Below are 19680 nucleotides of genomic sequence, written 5' to 3'. Positions count from 1 at the left end.
CCCCGATGTGACACAGGTTAGGGCAAGATACCCTCCCCTCCTCACATTTAATGGGGCAGAGGGTGACTTATCTACCTCCTTCCCTCGGGGCTGTGTGGAGACCTCCCTGGATCTTGCTTGTGAAAACTGAGAAGCCCTGCAGGGACAAGGCGTGAGAGGCACAGGGTGCCTGGGGAGCCCCTCCCAGGGGGAGTGGCAGCACATACACTAGGAAAGTCTACGTGAGGCAGGCCTTGCACACGGCTCCACTGCTGGGGTCGGGGGCAACAAATCAGCCCAATGACACCCCCGCTATGAGCCAGGTCCCCCTCCACCCCTACAGACAGCTGCTCCAACATGGGACAGCCCTGGGAGGTGGGGTTACTAGCCCCAGGTCACAAACACCAGAAGGGGGGTTGTAAAGGCTGCCACCCACGCCTCCGGGACAGCAAAGAACCTCACCAGGAGACGGGGACTCGGTTTCAGTCCTCGCTCCACTGCCAACAAGGGTGCGACTTTGGGGAAGCACTTCAGCAACCTCAGCTTCACTTTTCCCTTTTTTAAAACAGGGGAACTCTACTAAAAGGTTCCAAGTCCTTTTAGATTCTAACACTCACTATTCTACTGCCTGTGAGAGAGAAAAGGCTGGTGCTAGTGTCATACAGGGGAGAAGCAGCTTAAGTTCAGAGAAGTTCAGCAACCACTCAAGTTTGCACAGCGAGAAGTCACCCATCAGGTCAAGGCTGTGGCCTGAAGCTGGAGGCCCTCCATGTGGACACTGGCATATCTCAGCGGCCAGGACTGGTTTGGAGTCCTGTTGCTGCCACCTGGCTGGCCTCGCCTCTGGCACTGGTACCGTGGGAACAGGAAACTCCCATCTCTCCTGCCAGGGTCCCCGGAGCCAGCTCTGAGTCAAAGGATATTAATGTGCCCGTCGTGGCTCCCAGAGTAGATGTAGGACTTGCCGCCGTTTTTATGCACCGTCAGACACTGGATTGACTTGCTGTGACCCTGTGGAGGAGACAGACGGGGCAGGGTGAGCCGAGGACACGCCATCCTGCCTCTTTCACTCGCGACTGTTCTCTACTGACCACAGCCCCGCGTGAGAGGCAGAATGCCCTCCATGTGCCGCAGCCCGGTGTGCCTGAAACACCTCCCATGAGCCACGGTCAGCCTTCCCCAGTGGACTGACTGACAAACCTCGTCGTTCTGGCCCTCCCTCTGAGGCACCTAGCTGTGACCAGGGCTGAGCATGTGGGTCTAATCAGATCCCCAGCAGCCCAGCACCCAAGTCCATGCAGACTGACCCCGGCAGCACCCCAAGGGACGAAACGCTGCTCTCAGGACGAGGACGAGCCCTGACCCAGGTTGAGCCTCGACAGAAGGGAAGCAACAGTAACGGGAACAGTCATGGGAGGGCTCAACCCTCACACAGCAGGCAGGGAGACCTCCGGGCCCCCGGGACCCACACAGTCCCGGATGCTGTGGACAGTGTGTTCCGTACCCAGAAGCACAACTCACCACTCTGGCTTCGGCCCCCGGCTTGTGAGGTTTCTCTGCCAACTCCCCCTCCCCATCCAAGCTGCCGGAGGGCTCTGACCCCTACAACCTCCTGGACTGGTGACATGGTGGGCACAGAGCACTCATCCACAACCAGACACCGGCTTCAAGAGGGCACTTAGCCTCTCTCGTAACTGCCCTTGGGATGGAAATAACTGGCTGAGGTGTGGTCTAATCATAGCTCTTTCCCTCATCAGCGGCAGGCAAGTCTCCCTTGGCTCTTTGTCAGCAACGCTCTACGGCCAGGTCGCACAATTCCTGCCTAGGCCTTTCTCCCAGGAACTGCCCAAGCAGTCTATTTGTTGCCATGATGTGGCATGTATCTTCAGAGAAAGGTACACACAGTTCTCAGGAGATGGGAGAACCAGTGAACAGACACACTGAGTCACTTCCACCCACATCGCCTTCCAGGACAGCGTCCTGCTAGCGCTGCTACCTCAAGCACAGTCCTCAGACTGTCACCTCGCTGGGAGTCTCCCCCGTGCAGCCTGGGGACTCAGAACCTGTGCTCAGTGAGACGCCCAGGGACTGGTGCACACCCACTGCCCGGGGACTCAGAATGCGCATTGAATGAGACGCCCATTCGGCCACCGCCCGGGGCAGCAGCCATGCCTGGGAGCCTGTGAGAAATGCGAGCCTGCTCTCACATGTGCACACTCCGTGAGCAGGGGTGCAGCCGGCTGCGTGTTCTGATCGGGGCCCTCTCAGGTGAGACTGAGGCACCTTCAAGCTTGAGAAGCAGAAGCACCTGCATGTGTCTTCAAAGTACCGCACCAAAGAGCCACCCCTCAGCTTCTGACTGACTCCCTCTGGGGCCGGCCCAGCACTGAGCCCTTTTCTGAAGCTCCCAGGTGATTTGAACGAGTGCTGCAGCTGAGAACAGCGATTCTAACTCCAGCCTTCTCCTGAGATCACACACAGCCTGAGATCAGCACCAACCCCCGCTCGGGAGTCAGGCAATGTGTGGCAGGAGAGCAGGGAGGTGAGTTTCTTTTCTGCCCATGAGACTGGAGCCGGGCCCACAGTGCCTGTGCTGTCGGTGGCAGTGACATCAGCAGGAGCAGTCACATCCAGGCTTCCCTTGTTCCCAGGGTGGTCCTGGGGCACCAACAGTCACGGAGTGATGCCTGGGATGGCCACCTGGGCCCACTGCTGGAGCAGCCCACGGGAAGCTGCTCCTGGGCAGAGAAAGTGGGCTGACAGGAATACCTGAATCTCTTGAGCAATTTCCCTCCATTTCACGTGCAGGCCCAGAAAAGTGACTGTTTCCAGGGACCCCTCCCAGCTCCCCCAGACTCTGTGCCAGGCCGTACACAACTTCATGTTATACTCATCACCCTGAGTGGGAGCCCACCGAGGAGGAGGCCCCAGTGCCCCTATCCTCAGGGGTCAAGCACACCTTCGAGAGCAAACGGCACAGAGTGGCTAGCGAGGCCCGATGCGGCTGTTGTTCTGCATCAGCCCTTCCTGTCAGCAACGCCCCCACCAAACAGAACGCAGTGAGCACCTAGCTGACCCGAGCCTCAGGAGCCAGTCACACGGGGTTAAGGAGGCAGATGGCCTGGCTCAGCCCCTTCCTTGTAGGCGAGGTCGTCTGTAAAGTGGGGTCAACGAGAGCTGCCACCTCACAGAGACTATGAGATGCATAAAGCACTGCAGGTCCGGGCACGAGGCTGACACTCACTGACCGCGGAGGTACGGACTGGGGTCCCCAGGGGAATAGTCCCAGCCTGGCCCACACCAGCCCTACCGGGTCCAGGCACCTGTCTCCACAGCAGTGAAGCAGCCAGGTAAGCAGTACATGAGAAAGCACTGGGGTCTGCCACCTGGAGTGGCTTAAAACGACCCGGGGGCTCAGCTGCCAGGATGGGGTGTGGCATGGAGACCAGCTGTGGAGACCCTTCCCTTGAAGTCATGGCTCAGGCTCCTTAGAGGGGGTCACCCGCCCGGGGCCACCAGAGCAGGTGATCTGGAGCTCCCACCTCTGACAATGCCCCTACCAATTCCCTCACCCTTGTAGAAGCAGGGTTTGCAGTGGGCAGCACCAGAGCAGGGCCCCAAGGACACAGGAGCTCCTGGTCCTAGTCTGGCTGCAAGTTTCCTGAGATGTCAAAATCACCAGGACTGATGGATGGGGCACCCAGGGCAGATGCTGGAATCAGGTGCCTGAGTAAGCCCTCCCAAGTACCGAGGATGGATACCAGGTCAGGGTCCTCCTACCCCTCAAGGCCCCCACTCCTCCAACTTCATCTTCTCCCACTCCCCACCACTCCCTCAAGCCTTCTTTGCTCTAACCACACAGAACAAGTGCCTCCCCACCCTCATTCCCGTGTTCAAATCCCACATCGCCAAGGTCCAGCTCCACGGCCTGCTGCCCCTCCCAGCATGGTGATGCTCCACTTACCCCGGCTTGGGGCTCAGCGCATTTCTGGTCCTGCCTCACAAGTGAAGACACAGCCTGTGAGCTCCTGAGTGAGGCTGATCCCCTCAGGACATAACGATGACTCCTGACAGCAGGGGCAAGGGCCCCTGGCCTGAGCCCCCAGGCCCTAAACTCTTATAGTAGCTCAAGGGGAACTCAGTGCCTGGCCTTCCACCCCTGCTATACTCACATTCGAAAAGCAACCAGCATCCTGCCATTCCAACAAAGCCCCCAAGGGCGAGCCTCCAACTCTCCCTCACCTGTTGCTGCCCTTTCCTAGCTGGGCGCACACCTCTCTTCCTTGTAGCCCCTACAGACAGAGCCCAATGCAGCCTTACCTTGATGACCCGCAGAGGTTTGCTGGGGTTGTTCTTGTCCAGGTAATTGATGTACCCAGACAGAGAGATGCTGAGGAGGTGGTCCTTCTGCCATAAGCAGCCCAGCTGCTGGTCCAGAACATTGGAGCCCATTGTAAACGTGTTGACGACAGAATTCACATTGACGTCCCAAATTTTAGAAGTTTTGTCTCCAGAAGCAGAAAGCAAATGGGTGCTATCAGGACTCCAACTAATCTACTCAAACAAAATGGCATGTCACATGTCAGAGCATTCCAGAAAGGGAAGGGACCCCAGAAAGCAACCTGTCCACAGCCCTCATTTCTGAGCAGGGAGAAGGAAAGCCCGGGAGGTGATGGGATACACCAGGGCAAGATGGGATGAGTATCTGGGCCTTCTGTTCTGGCCACTTGCTTCCCTAGGCCACGTCACCCTGTGCTCTGTGACCCTGAAACTCTACACCTCCTCCCTGACTCTGAATCCCACATTTTAACCTTCTATCTGCAACGCAAATACAGTCCACCCACAACCACAGAGTCCTGAAGCGTGAACCCATACTTACAGCATAAATGCCTCCGTCGTGAGCCTTGCCTCCTCCCAGCGCACACACTTTCTCTCCCGTCTTCCCATCATAGATGTATATCTTTCAAGAAATAAAAATATATGTGGATCATCTGTGTGTGTGAGTGAATGCACTTAATAGTTAGCACCCCAAATGAGCTCTTCTTTATTTATCATTGCTTTATCATCAAGCGAGTCTGTAACTGCGACTCTTAAAAAAAAGAATTCGTTTAAAAAAAGTGCTAATAGCTTGTGTTTCGAGCTCCATTTAAAAGGAGAGAGACGGAGACGTGTCTGCTGTGCTTTGAGGACACAGCCCCTTAACCAAGCCACGTTCTGGGAAGTGGGAAGAAGGGAGATTTCTGAGTTCCGCACATCAAGACTGGCTTTACAAGTGTGTCTGTTCTGAACAGTCGCAGAGGACAATGAGATGAAGTCCCACCCCACGGCCCCCAGCCCCTACCTGGCCGTCAGCACTGGCCGTCGCAAATCTGTTCCCGTCAGGAGAGAATCGCACACAATTGACAAAGCGGCTGTGGTCCTGGGGGAAAGCGGACAGTTAACATCTGACAACAGGAAGTTCAGGAAAGCCCTCTGTGAAATACGCAGCCTGCTTCAAACATCAGCTACTGCGACCACCGTGAACTGCCAGGCCACAGGAGACTTGGGAATGAGTCGGAAGTAGCTGCTCACTGGCTGGGAGGTCTGACTCAGCCCACCGGGAACGCCATGCTCCAGCGAGGCCTCCCTCCGCTGAGACGTGTCCCCTGACCTCCGTGGACAGCCCTAACCCTTAAGCTTCCTGATGCCAGGATCACAAGGCCTCTTCCCCGGGTCTCCAGGGCCCGACCAGGCCCAGTACACAGCAGGTGCTCAGTGGGTACTTGCTGACGAGTAACTGAGGTTTTCAAGAAATTAAAGAGGTTATGACCTTCATCGGAATGAGAGTCTCAGCAAGTGAGGAGAGGTCACCTCCAGGCTGATTCCCTCCCTTGAAAGGTAAATGAGCTCATTGTTTGCTCAGTCAAGAAGGGTTTGCACCAGGGAATGATCCTCTCAACCCCGCAAAACTAAGCTCCTTAACACAAGGCCTTGCCCCTCTCGCACCTCACCTGCAAGCACGCGTTAAGCATCAACCATGCACACAGAGGGAAGACCATGTGAAGATGGAGGCAGAGACTGAGGCTGTGCTCCCACAGCCAAGGGATGCCTGGGGCTACCAGAGTCTGGAGGAGACGAGGAAGGAATGAGAGGGAGCACAGCCGCTGACACCTCAGCTCGGACTTCCGGCCTCCAGAACTGACAGCATGAATTCCTGTCATTTAAGTCACCCAGTTCGTAGTACTTTGGCACGGCAGCCCCAAGAAACTAACACACGTAACAAACGTCTGTGGTGCTCACGTGATAACCCTTCAAGTAAACTGTGCTCACTGCAGTGCTGAAGAAACCCAGGCCAGGAAGGAGAAATCGGTGCCACGGTTCCCCTGCAGGGGAGCCCCAGGGCCAGGGATCAAAGGGACCAATGGCCCTGCAAAGTCCACTGGGGAGGGTCAGCAGGAGGAATGGGCGTGCGTGAGTAGTGGTTTCCCTGGGTAGGCAGCTCTCCTCCTGGGAACCACACGACTGAGACTGTGGCTGCAGGCCGCCCGCCTGCTGAGACCTCCAGGCCAGGCGCTTACCCTCAGCCCTATCAGATAAACCTCTCTGGCCAGAAAAGATCCAGTCCAGAGCACCGATGCAAAGCAAGCCTGCCCTTCCCACTCACCAATTCAACTGTCAATTAAACCCTCAACTGACAAGGCCAGAGCTAGCCGAAATTGCATCTGGCTCCAGGGTTCCCTTCTCAAGGGTCATGACCCTCCCACCGCACTGATGATGATGATGAAAACTTGAGAACGACAAGGCCCCTGACCACAGGGAGCGCAGAGGGATGACTGCTGATCACACAGTCACAGCTTCCACCCTGTACAGGCCCCCATCTCGTCTTGCCTCATTGCAGCCAGCACCATCGTGGGACTGAAGAGCTTGTCCTCTACGGGGTCATCACCAGCACCCATGACGGGGCGCAGGTGCCTCCCAGTGCTGAGGCTCAACCAGGCCCCACAGCGAGGTCTGCAAGGTGCCTTGGTGCCCCGCAGGTCAGGGCGACCCAGAGGCCCGGAGGCAAGGACAGCACAGTCTGGGTGTAGTGCCTGAAGCGCCGTTTCCTGTGTTCAGGTTGAGCTGTGTGTTCTGTTCTTTAGCTTCTCCTGCCCGCTCATCCTGGCTCTAAGGCTTGTGTTCTGTTTTCCAGCGGTCCTAGGTACGCGGAACTGAAGGACAACGGTTTCCTAGTAGGTGCAACCCACCAAACTGAATGGAAGTGGAAACAATTAACTTTCCCAAATGCGATCTCTCAGGCCCTCCTGACTGTTCTGCCTCCATGGCTGCCACACGCCCTCCCCACTCCCCCCTACGAGGGGCCTTGCAGAGCCTCCAGGCACATCTGTGCAGGAGACAGCCAGGCCCAGAGAGGCTGGGTCAGGAGAGCCCAGGTCTCCAGTTTCTTGTCTAGAGGCCTCGACTCAACTATGCCAGCTCTGTGCCCCTGGCACAAGACGGGGAGGCACCTGGAGTCAGATCCTTAACAACTCAGGCTGACTGCCACCATTCTGCCACCCATCCAAGGCTGTAAGGGAACCAGCTGCACAGAGGCCCATGTCCCTCTGTCCCTGCCACCCCTTGGGGTGCCCACGTCCCTCTGTCCCTGCCAGCCCTTGGGGTGCCCACGTCCCTCTGTTGCTGTCGGCCCTCAGGAGGCCCATGTCCCTCTGTTAATGTCAGCCCTCAGGGCCCCATGCTACTCTCCCTCAGGGCCTGCAGGGCCAGCAGTGGTTCAAAGCCAGTCATAGGAAGGTTTCTGAGAGAAAGCTGCCCAGACTTCTTGCTCATTCCTCTCAGAACCGCCTTGTGGGGAGGATGGGGCAGGCAGGCACAGCTCCTTCTTCTGGATGAGGTTAAAGGAAAATCTCTTAAGTGACAAAACCACGGCTCAAGTTCTAGACATCTGAACAAACGTCAGTCCGCTCATCCGTGAGCTCTACTTGCTCACCCATCCCCGCTGCTCCCGGTTTCCTCCACAAGGTGGAGGAGGGGCTGGGGTTGGCTCCCCCCTTGGGTCCCTGTGACCGACCAAGCCTCGGCTGGCCCAGTGAAGGACGACTCCCAGGAAGTGGGATGCCGAAAGACCTCGCAGCTCAAGGGAGTGCCACAGTGGGGCGCTGACTTCTCTTTACTGGGCATAAGGAATATGCTATGAATCAGAGGAACATTCAGCCACCGTTCAATTCCAACTCGTAACAAACTCCAATCTCACTGGTCCCCTGCGAGGAGAACAGGGACAGCCCCTGTAAACCCCAGCTCACAAGGTCAGGAGGCCCTCCTGGAAGACAGCACAGACACCCAAGCCCGCGGCCGCCAAGCTCCAGACAGTGACTGGAGCGAGCCTCCCCCAGAAAGGCCTTCCCTGACTGCCCGGTCCCTCTCCCTGGATCCATTTCCTTGGTCACAGCACTCGGCAGTCCCCACCATCATGGGGACTGTGCACGTGTTGACGTGTTTGTCGTCCCCTTCCCCAGGCCATGGAACAATGCGGGCTCCTGGGGGACCGTGACTGGCGTGGGTTTAGTGAAGGCCAGACGGAGCAGATGCCCCCCGAGGCCTGGGCTGTGTGGCTTTAGGAACTCCTCCCTGTCAGCTTTTCCTGCAACTCTAGCCAAGTGTCCAAATGAGCAGGAGACTGATGTCTGCTCCTGAAATAGCCCATTTAAAGGGAGGGAGCAGTGAACAGCCCATTAACCAAAAAAAAAAGAGGACTAAAAAGAGCCCCTTCGACAGGGAGGTGAGGCCAGAGTACAAAGTAGGAACAGTGTGGGGAGACAACATGCGGGGTTCCTGGCTGCCACCTAGTGAGCTGGGGCTGCCGGCCCCTGTCCCTCCCCAGCCATGGGGTCCCAGCACCGTCCTGTGGGCCGAGCCCCCACTCACTGGGCCTCCTCTGGTGTGGAAGGGCCTTGGTACTGAGCCACTCCTGCCTGCACCTCAGTCACAGCCAACACTCACTGGACTCTGGTGGGACTGTGTCAGTGGATCCTCCCAAGGACCCCCTGACTGTCATTACCCGCACCCCCACTCATCCCGTCATTAACCCCCCCACTGTCATTACCTCCCCTACACAGTGTTGCCTCCCTCAGCACTAAGAAAACTGAGGCGTGAAGCAATTAGGTAATGATTAAGTAATGCACCCGACTCCACGTCACTGATAGAGACACAGTGGACTGGGCTCCATGGCCTGACTCCAGCATGCACAGGTGGACTAGCTGGTCAGCTCAGGTGTCCCCTCTGGGAGCACCCCCTGCCTCCTCCAGGCTCAGCTGCCCCTGGATGTAGTAGCCCCAGGCTACTAACCCTCACACTGCAACGCCCTGTGCCCCTCTGCCTTGTTCCCTTGTCACGAGCCAGTGGAGGGAGAAACAAGCTCAGGTGCCTGTGCCCACCACACCTCCTCCCTCCCTGGGCGCAGCACGTGCTTCCAGGGTTGGCGCTCGGAAACGGGTTTCCACCCTGACCTGAAAAGCTGCCTCGCCCTTCTTCAGCCCACCGCCCCCTCCCAAACCCTCTGTGGAGTCTTCACTGTAAAGTGCCCTGATGGCAGCAGCATGTCCCTGCCTGCCTCAGCTTGTTGAGAAGCAGGAAGGAGACCCCGCACTCCACCTGCCTCCCCCACAGATCTGCCCAGTTACCTCCTTCCTCTGGAGAAAGAGACCCAGACAACAGGACAAAGGCTCATTCTAATCCTCCTTGGGCCCCTTACCACCCACATGAGCTTGGCCAGGTCACTCACCCCGCCATCAGCTGTGGTCTGCTCAGGAGTGGAGCGGGAGGGAGACGAGGGGGAGGAAGAGGAGGCCCTGCTGAGCTCCTTCTGTGAGCATCACTAATGCACACACAGCTCTGTGAAAGCAAGACCAGCCAACACAAGGGGGGATGGCTAAGGACGAGGCAGGGGCATTCTGTGTGCCCAGCCCAGTGCCACGTACGGTGTGGGCACCCGATACACACTTGAACCAAAACTGCTGCTTTCTGCCCTGTCATGAGTAAGGAAACAGGAAAAACCAACCAGAAAATCTTGCATAATAGAGCTCGAAGTTTCCCTAGTTGTCCAGGAAGGCAACACTTCTATTAACAGCCAAGACTGAGTTTTCTAACTCAACTTGCCTCCAACTGTTTGGAAGGAAGTGGGACACCCCGTCTAGAGGCGGCTGTGATGTGTGGATCACACACCTGTCCTGGCGCAGTCGGCCAGCCGTACAGCTCACCTTGGCTGGGAGACCAGGCATCCCCTCCACCACAGCTGTGCTCCACCCGCTCTCAGAGACGGGTAGATGTGGCAGGAGGTTTCCAGTTCCAGGTCCCACAGCCACAGCCTGGACAAATGAGCCCCTGACACTCGTTGCTCTAAGCAATAATTTCATTAGACACAGTGTCCCATCAACTGCAGCACCTGGGGTGCGGACACAGCTCTCAGGGGTGCCCGCTCCGGAAGGGGCGGCTGTGGTCATCCAGGCAGCTGACCTGCTCATCTAGCGGAGGAAGCAGGAGGCCAGAGAGGTAGAAACTTGCCCAAGGCGCAGAGAAAAGGCAGGCAAGCTAGAGACCTTTACTAGGGCCTGTCATCACACATGGAGACACATCTATCAAAGGGACGTGCTCGGCGGGAAGAAATCCCTATGGCGGAGGCAGGCAGAGGCAAGGTCCCACCTGCGCCCTTCTTTTCAGGCCATCCTTCGGTCCTCAAAGGGGAAGCTAAACCTTTGTCCACAGAATGCCAGAGCTGGAGGTGGAGACCCTGCTGCCCAGGGCCTCCGTCCCACAGCTGGTCTCCTATGATCCTGGGAAGTCACCTCCTCGGCCACCCACTGCATCAGAAATGTGAGTGGGCTGTGGGCAAGCTGGTGCCCGAGCCTATTCCAGGTGAAAGGTTCCTCCACCCTGAGCTCCTGCAGCCTCTTAAGCCCATTTCGGGTTTAGGCAAATGAGGACTAAAGCTGGCCCGAGCCGGAGCTGGCAGTCTGGCTAAAGCTAAGCCATGACTTGGCTCTGGTGGAACCAGGAGTCAACACTCTCATTCTGCACAACATGAGAAGCCGGTTTAAACCAACAAACTCACGAGCAAAAAGGAAAGCAACATGACCCCCTGCACTCAGGCCAGCAGGATGGACGGGTGGCCTGACCTGATGTGAGATAAGTACAGTCACTGCTTTGTCTTGGAAATACTGCTTTCACTCCCACTCGGGTGCAAATAGCATCAGTTTTGTTTCGGCGGGTACTGCAGTTCACAACTTACTCCTTTTCAAGACAGCTACTTGAACTCAACCCCTGTGCTTCTCATATGCCCAGCCCTAACCCATGGCATTCACTATGGTCAAGAGGAATGTGGCAGGAACTGGAACATGGATGAACAGGCAGCCTCCACACGACAGCTTTATTCTGGGGTTGTGAAGGCCTAGGGCAGATACACATGAGAAAGCTGCAGACTGATCCTAAAAGTCATCAACACCTTATAAGGCATTCTGGGCGGGTGTGGGGGACCTAAGTGCCCTCCTGTCCTTCCCACGCCAGGCCAACGGAGCCTGTTAGACTCCTTTCCAACAGAAGCCCAAGAACTCCTCATGGAAACTCAGACTTTCACAGCATTTCTCACGTCCTTTCTATAGCTCTGTAGGGCCAGCGGAGGACGGTCATCATCATCCTATTTCCCGGGGGACCAGAGGCCTGACCAGCCCAGGAATCGCAAAGCCAGCCAGCTGCAGCGCTGGGCTGCCACCCAATGTCCCCCCATTCCTGGTCCACAGCTCCTTCTGATCTCTCCTAGATCCTTACACAGGACCCACCGGCAACGGGCTGCACCAAGACTTGAGGGTAAGTTGTGTGCTCACCCCAGAGACAGGTGCCAGCTGGGCAAACATTTCCACCTGACATTACTGGGCCTGGGCCTCGGGGTAAGGGTTCTGCTCTCAGGTTAGAAGGAAAATGGAAAGAGAAAGAATATTCCAGCCAACTCCCTGAGTGAGCACACGGAGAAGGCTGGCAGGTTGGTGAGGGCAAAGGCTCCAGTGGACTCTACCACCCACCACTGGGCCGCTCCCTGCTGGGTTTAATCTACATCTGCAAAGAGGAAACGATCCCTCTCTGTGCCAGGAAAAGAACCCCACCCACCCAAAGCCCAGATCAGAGCCAAGTGAAACCAAACAGAACGTGTCGGGGGCCTGAGAGCAGCACAGCTTCCCTGAGACAAGCTAGGATGGCCTCCTGGTGCCACAGAAGCCTCTGATCTCCCTCCTTCCTCTTCTGGGTGCAGAGAAGGATGTTTGGTTATCTGACTCAGCATTTTCACCTGGTGTTCCACGGTGAACAATGACCATGAACCACAGCCTTCAACAGAGCCCCCACCACCTTCCAATTAGGCAGCAGCCACAGGAGACAGCATCTGAGAACTGCAGGGTGTCAGGAAGGGACCTTGGAGCTGCACACCCAGCAGGGCACAGAACCCCTTGCTGTGCTTCCCACACAGCCAGCCAGGCCCTGCTCAGTGGCCCCAGGAGGAAATGAAGCCCGCTTTACTACAAACAGGGAACCTGCGCAGAGCCCTTCTGTACCCGAGCCAAGATCTGTGTCTGGAAATTCTGCCCACTGCGTGAGTCCTGCCCTCTGGGGACTTGCTGAGGAAGCGTCATTGCCCTTAACGGCTACGCCCTGCCTGCTGTTTATGATTCACTGTGTTCAATCATCAAAGTTAACAGGAGCCCACAGCCAGCCACTTGAAGGGCATTATCTCATATAATACCGATGAGGCAGGATGCTGAACCGCTCTGCATCTTTGGGCCGTTGTGCACAGCTGAAATTCATGGTTAAAATGCTCTGATGCTCGTGCCCTCCACACTCAGCTTGCTGATGGGAAAGGTGAGGCTTAGGAGATCAGGCCCCTGTGCCAGTCAGGGAGCATCTGAAGAGCTGGGACTCAGACCCCAAAGCCATTTATACGCAACACCCATGACATTCCACTAGGGCATGTGGAACATGCATCTTCTACAGACAAAGCATCTCATTGCCTATCACTTTACAGGTGTGTCCCCACCCTTACCATCTCTCCCGAGGAGACAAATCCAGATGTCCCTGGAAGCTCACCAACTCTGCCATTTTGGTGACTCAGCACGTCTCAAGTTGGCACAACCAAAGAGCAGGCTGACACCACGCCTGGACTCCCCTTTCGAACAAGGCACCTACAGGCCAGGACTGGTCACACAGCATCAGAGATGCATCTTACACCACCCCAGAAATATATATATATCGCCCCAGGGCAAAGCTCCCCCTCTGCAGACCCCTTCCTGCTGGAATCATCCACATGTAGGATTAGGAGGACTGGGAACTGGTGTGGTGTGAGGTTGCCCCTGTAAACCCTACTTTCCAGCTACACATCACGATATTAATGGTGTATGTCCGCGACGTTCCTGCCATCAGCATCTAACAGGTCTAGACTCTGCTGGCTCCACAGACAAACCACAACGTTAAAATCACTCTACAGAGAGAAGTCTACTTACGCCAATTGTAAACTTGAACTTGAATGGTGGCCCCTCAAAGAAGGCGGCGCAGTTATCATCGCTGCCCGTCGCCAGCCGGTATGGCCTGCTTTGCTTGATGTCCACGCTGTTGATGATTTTGTTGTGTCCCGTGATCTCGCCCACGGAAGAGCCGCTGTCCCACAGGAAGACGGCACCAAACCTTTGTCCAAGGAGAGGAGTCACGGGAAAACAAACCAATCAATCCTGGGGAAGGTCGATGAAACCGGGCAGTGGAGCTGCCGGTGCTCAGGAGGGGAGTGGGTGCTGGTAGCACAGCTCCAGCCCACGCACTTGTGACAAGAACAGACACTGAAGGCACCGGGTGTCTTTGTCTGTATGGTCCAGCACCCACGAGCCTCCACATTCAGGGTGCTTTAAAAGCACCTGCCAGGGGAACAGCTTTATGGCTTCATCAGTTTCATAAGTTTTATTTGGGGGGAACCAAGAAATAGACCAGTCACCATCCCCTACTAGAAAGAAGGTGATGCCTTGCTCTAGGCTGGCTGGCATTCAATGAAAATGCTTTGGTTACTATTTGTAACCAAATGAAAAAGGAACGGTTAAGACTAACAGGAATGACTTGAAAAACTATGTAAGAATTAATACCTACCAGAACATGCACTGAAAAGAACCTCTGAGGAGGAGAAATAAAGATGTGTGCCTGACAAGTTCAAGTGCCTGCAGCCAGCTGTGGAGGGAACCCTGACCGCAACAGAGTAAGAAAACCTGACCCTGCTGGTCGCTAGACCCCAAGCAGCCACTCAGGCCGCCTACCCAGTTATCTACCTGCCCCTTCTTCCTTAGTAAGGTGACCTCAGGGGATGGGCCCATCTAGGGGGAAAAAATATGGCCAGGCTCCCTTATAGCTAGGTGTGGCCATGTGGAAGCTGTTGGGAGGGACCCCAATAATGCTCTTACGAGCTGTATCCCTTTCACTTTCTCCCTTTACTGCTGCCTGGAATGTGGGGATGATGGCTGGAGTTCTAGAAAGTGAAAGGCCAAGGATGTCAGAGACAGATGGAGAAGGTACCTGGGCCCTGAGACAAACCCTGAGGGGTTCACCCATGGTTACATGTCGTTGAGGCCAACCCTGAAAGAGCCAGTGGCTCAGGCTAGTCACACCCCTGTGAAGGGGGCTGGAGAGTTCTGGCACCTATGGGGTCTCAATACACACTAGTCCATGCTGGCACTGATGTCACTGTAGCCCTCCCACCAGGGGCACCCAGGAAAGGAAGCCAAGCAAGGGACAAAAGCAAGGAGGGGCTGACTCACTTCTCCCTTCCTTCTCCGACCACAGCAATCCTCTTGCTGTCTTCTGTCCAAGCAATGTCCTTGATCTTCCCTGCAAAAGGCTGGTACTCATACTTCAAGAGGTGCTCCCTCTGCGTGGTATCCCAGATCCGCAGCTTCCCAGATACATCTGCAGACACAGTGGGGCAGCGAGAGCCATGGTGACCACTGGGCCAGGGCCACGTGGGCACAAGGCATGCCCACGCAGCACCACCCAGGGTTCACAGGCTTGCTGGAGTTGGCCGAGGCTGTAGCTGGGAGGAGGGCTGTGTTTTAGGTAAATAACACCCAGCCACTCCTCAGTCAGAGCCTGCTGTCTCCATGAGGACCACTACTGGCTCTCTGCCTTTCACCAGTAGTCACCTGGATTACAAGGTGTGTGTAGGCATCAGAAAGCTCAGGGACACACGGTGGCAAACCCACCGCATCGGGAAGCGGTTCTGTTTCATTTTGTATTTCTATCTCTGTAGAGGGATCTAGGCTTATGGGCCTTGGGCAAATTCCTTAACACTCAGGAGCTAAAGTTCACTTCGTTTGTAAAAGTGCCACCCACTGCTCCCGTGCAGTTGCTGCAGTAACTGATGGAAACAAGGCATGTGGCTGTGTAGCCTGGTGCCCGCTGTGACTTGCGTGGCAGCCCCCACCTTGGTCTGTAGACCTGGTCCCCCCGCAGTTCCTCACCCGCGCACCTCAGGCAACGAGCAGCCCCCACTCATGCCCGCGAGGCTTGATCCACAGCTCGTACGGTTGGGGCATGAGTAAGAGCTTTTTGTGAGACACACGTGGTGGGTGTTGGAAGGAATCGTACTACAGACAGAAGGTGACGCAGGCCTCTTCTCCCGGCAGCATCTGCAGCACGCTAGTAACAAAGTGACAGCTTCTCTCCTCCCCTGCCACGATCCTGTCACCAGGATCCAAGCACCAACCTGACACACCCCTTCCCAAGTGAGCACTCAATTCCCAAAATAGCAGGAAAAATGGAGCATTTTCCCTAACTCTTCAGTCTTAAAACCTCAGCCCAGAGTGGGTCTGGGGGTGTCCTCCCAGCAGGCAAGCTTGTGAAGGACCCCCAGGCCCACTTCAGTGCTAAATACAAACTCTCCAGCCGGCTCTGCTGAAAACAGCCTTGGCTCTGTTCTGGCCGAGCAGGAGGAGGGCAGAGGAGGAGGCTGCACAGGGCAGCACTGAGAGCCAGCCCCTGCCCCGTGTGGACACAGACCAGCCGGACTTAAAGGATCTCAAGATTGCTGCAGCGGACTGCAACCCATCTGAAGTGAGCTTCCCCAGGTACTGGGACCTCTAAATTCGGGGGACCTGGAACTCAGGGACCCCGTCCCCTGGCACACCAGGTACCAGGTAACTCGTTCAGCCAGAGAGCACGGCGCTTTCCCAGCCTCTCTCCTCCTCCCTCCAAACCCCACGCTATTTTTAGCCCAGGGCCCTAATCTCTGCAGTAAACGTTTCATTGTCTTCACTGGATTCAAAGGCCCAGCGTGCTGGAAACGTAAAATGTGATCTTCGCCCAAGAATACCTGGACCTGTGTGTAGCCCAAAGCTCCCTCCGTTCCTCTGCCAAATCAGGCGCTTCTAAGAGAGGAGCATGTCAAAGTGCCCTTCACTAGTGTGGACTGAACTCTGCAGGTCTCTGCGACAGCCTCCCTCACCGACTCTGCATTAGCATCTGAAGAGCATCGATTTCTGTTGGGGTGAACGCCCACCCGGGGACCCGGAGAGGGCAGCCAGGCCTCGGCTGTGGGGGACGCTGTGCCAAGCAGGCAGCGGGGGCCCATGCCAACCACATTTCTCTCTTGAGAAGACACGATTTTAAAAGGCACCAGGGCCAAATCTTGGGGCTTTAAATGAAGAGACATTTTGCTGGCAAGCAGGACTGGAAAAAAAAATTCAGAGGGCTAAAATAAATCAAGGGTTATATTAGAGCAAGTTTTACAGATGGAGTCAGAGTAGATCCAAACACAAAAATCATTAAATGCCTATTACGTGCCAGACTCCTGGCCAAGCCCTGCACACACAACCCCGGCTGGCCGGCATGAGCTGTCGCCTGTTGCCCTGGCATGTCCTGGTTTTGGTGACAGACCCTATGGTCACCCGCTGCCAGGTGCCCACTAGTGCAAGAGCCATCATAGGCATTTTACAAGAACTGCCGCACTGGATCCTCCCCTTAAAGGGCAACTGAAAGCCCAGGAAGGTGAGTTATTTAAGGAAGATGGTGCAGCTGGGAAGGGGTGAATCCTTCTAGGACAGGGCCCTGCATGGCCTGCCACGCAGAGAGCAAGGAGTGTGGACAGCACGCTCACCAGTGTGCACCAATCCTGGCCTCCCCTATTGGCTGCTTAGTTCTTTCAGCAATTTGTTCATTCCTGTCACTCTCAGGGGAGGCTGAGAAGGCCCATTCACCTGGCTCTCCCTGGAGCCTGGACCAGTCTCGGCACAAGAAATATTTGTTGAACATATGAATGAATGAATGAACGAATGAATGGGAGACACAAGGTAAGCCACTCTTAACTTGTGTGCCTTTCTTGCCTGTAAATGTGTGTAAAAGGTCTACCTCCAGGGTTAAGTGAATAAAGCATCCCATACCCTAAAGCTCTCTGCACCCCTCCTCTCACCCAGCCTCCCACGGAGCCATACAAAAGCCCGGCTGGAGAGAGCAAAGGCCTGACCACAAATGAAATGGAGCAAATGGAGCGCTTGCCTCGAGGCTGGCATTGTGCGGGGCAGCGGGAAAGGAGCAGCTAATAAAGGTGACACGAGACAAAGCTACGATTCAGAAACGCACACACACACACACACACACAGCTCCAATATACCACGATACAGCACCTGCAAAGGCCTCTGGCCAACCTCACAAGAGCATTTCTGCTGACCTCTGAGTTGGAACCAGCTGGAACACTGCAAACTACCAAGTTCTGGAATGGGGCTTTTCAGGGGCTTATACCTTCCCTGTCAGCTCCAGCTGAAACTCATTACACTGCTTCCACCCGCCCCCTGGTCCCCTCCACCCCGCTTTACCCTCTTCCCTCCTCCTCCCAAGCCAGGAGGCCAGCTTAGCCCCAGGACTGGGTAGGGGGTGGGACAGCAGCACCTCGGCCACACCACATGCGTCCAGGAGCCATGCACTGGTACACGTACCTCCGGAGGCGATGTAGAATCCGCTGGGCGCGTACTTGGCCACCACCACTTGATGGGCATGCTCCGTGTAGATGTCAGCGATGGCTGGGTTCTGTGGGCGGGAGACCCCAAGTGAGCACAAGGAACGTAGGAGCAGCAAAACTGCTTTCCGCTCTCCCAAATAATGCATTTGGGGGTTTCGGGGGAGGGGGATGACACACACACACAAACTTACATTAAAAGCTTCATAAAGAAAACCCGGAAGTATGCTACCTGCCTACACACCACTGCCCACCTTCCTATCTCTGGGTGACAGAATTCCAGAACTCCAGGTAACGGTAACCCTTTCTCTCTAGTCTACAATTACAGAATTTGAGGCGATTTTCTTCAGTCTGCTTTTCTGTATTTGCCGTAGTACGAATATGTATTTGTGAAATATATACATGAAATAAAAGTTTTCATTAAAAAAAAAACCTATGACGCTAACTTTCTCCTCTTTGTGGGAAGCTGCCAGTGCTTCAAGTCACAGTTCCTGACTCTCAGAGCTGCCTCCCTGCCGAACCAAGCCTACCCCAGGTTGCCAAGCAGTGTACAACCCGAAACAGGGCCTTCGTCTCTGAGGCCCAAGAACAGAGTGGCTGCGAGCCTCTCGTCAGCAGCCTTCCTTCGGGAGACGTGGATTCCCCATACCTTTCGTAGCACAGATCAAAGGTTGGCTGGACTCTGTGGCAAGTAAGGGGCCAGCACTTGGGACCAGAAGCATCTTCACTACTCCAATAAGGTTTTAACATACAATTTACCAAAAGTACATCACAGCACCCCGTCCCTCCCCAAACACACGCAACCAATGGGCCTCAGCAAAACTGAGACACACCCTGGGATGCTCCGTTTGTCCCCACAGCCAAGCTTGCTTTCAGGAGGGAATGAAGACTCAGCCGTCCAATCCCGATACCCACTGTCAGCTTCCCGTGACCCAAGTGCTCTTTGAAAAGAGGCAGCTTCCCACATGCGGGACTGAGGACACGTCAGGTCCCAAGGAGGCCATGCAGCTTTCCAGGAGCAGCTGCCGGAGGCCCACTTAACCTGACCTCTAACTGCGCCCCCACCTGTTCTGCCGCCTGGTGCTCTCTGCTCCCTCATCTCCTCACACCCCCCAACAGGATCAGAGGCCTGTTCTCTTCTCTGCCTTCCAGCCACAGGATACCCCCCTCCTCCAGCAGACTGAGACGGGAGAAGTACACCTTAAATCCTAGCCCCGTCAACTACCCTTCTGCCCTTCTTGTCAGCCCCATGTCTCTGTAAACGCTGTTCCCTCGGCCAGCAACACCTCTCCCTGCCTGCTAATGCCTACTTCTGTAGCAGGCCCAAGGGAGCCGTCTGCGCGAGCCTCCTGCTGTGGCCAGTTCTCTCTCCTGTGCAGTTAGGACACACAGTCCCTTGCCTCTTGCCCTCTCTTCCAGCTCTTCTCTGACTTGTTTCATGCGCCTTCATCGCTTTTGCCAGCACAGCAGTTAGCAAATAACAGGTACTCGATAAATGTTTTTAGGGGGAAAAAACCCAGGTTTACAGAGTCTTTCTCTTTCATCCCTAGGACTTAACATTTAGCATTATGTGAATGTAGCAGGCACTTAAGATATGTGGTTCATAAATTAGTCCATCTTGGAATAAACATTTGCTAATGAAATTAGAAAGATATCAGGTATCTGAGGAAGACACTATGAACAGCAAATGAGCACATGAGAAG

At 55.5% G+C, this 19680-nt stretch overlaps 1 protein-coding gene across 1 annotated transcript in view; it reads right to left on the bottom strand.

The window, feature by feature from the left end:
• The window catches only part of WDR1 (WD repeat domain 1), a 43683-nt gene that overhangs the window by 12816 nt on the left and 11187 nt on the right, over window positions 1-19680 (bottom strand). The window contains exons 3-9 of the mRNA XM_046656344.1: window positions 17958-18048; window positions 14790-14937; window positions 13497-13677; window positions 5321-5398; window positions 4859-4939; window positions 4300-4533; window positions 903-990 (exon numbers count right to left, since the gene is read on the bottom strand). Of these exons, the coding sequence (XP_046512300.1) occupies window positions 903-990; window positions 4300-4533; window positions 4859-4939; window positions 5321-5398; window positions 13497-13677; window positions 14790-14937; window positions 17958-18048 (901 nt within the window). The remainder of the gene's footprint in view (window positions 1-902; window positions 991-4299; window positions 4534-4858; window positions 4940-5320; window positions 5399-13496; window positions 13678-14789; window positions 14938-17957; window positions 18049-19680) is intronic.

Source organism: Equus quagga, chromosome 3 (genome assembly GCF_021613505.1).
Source record: "Equus quagga isolate Etosha38 chromosome 3, UCLA_HA_Equagga_1.0, whole genome shotgun sequence".
Classification (NCBI taxonomy): Eukaryota; Metazoa; Chordata; class Mammalia; order Perissodactyla; family Equidae; genus Equus; species Equus quagga.
This window is presented reverse-complemented; position numbering and strand designations above follow the sequence as displayed.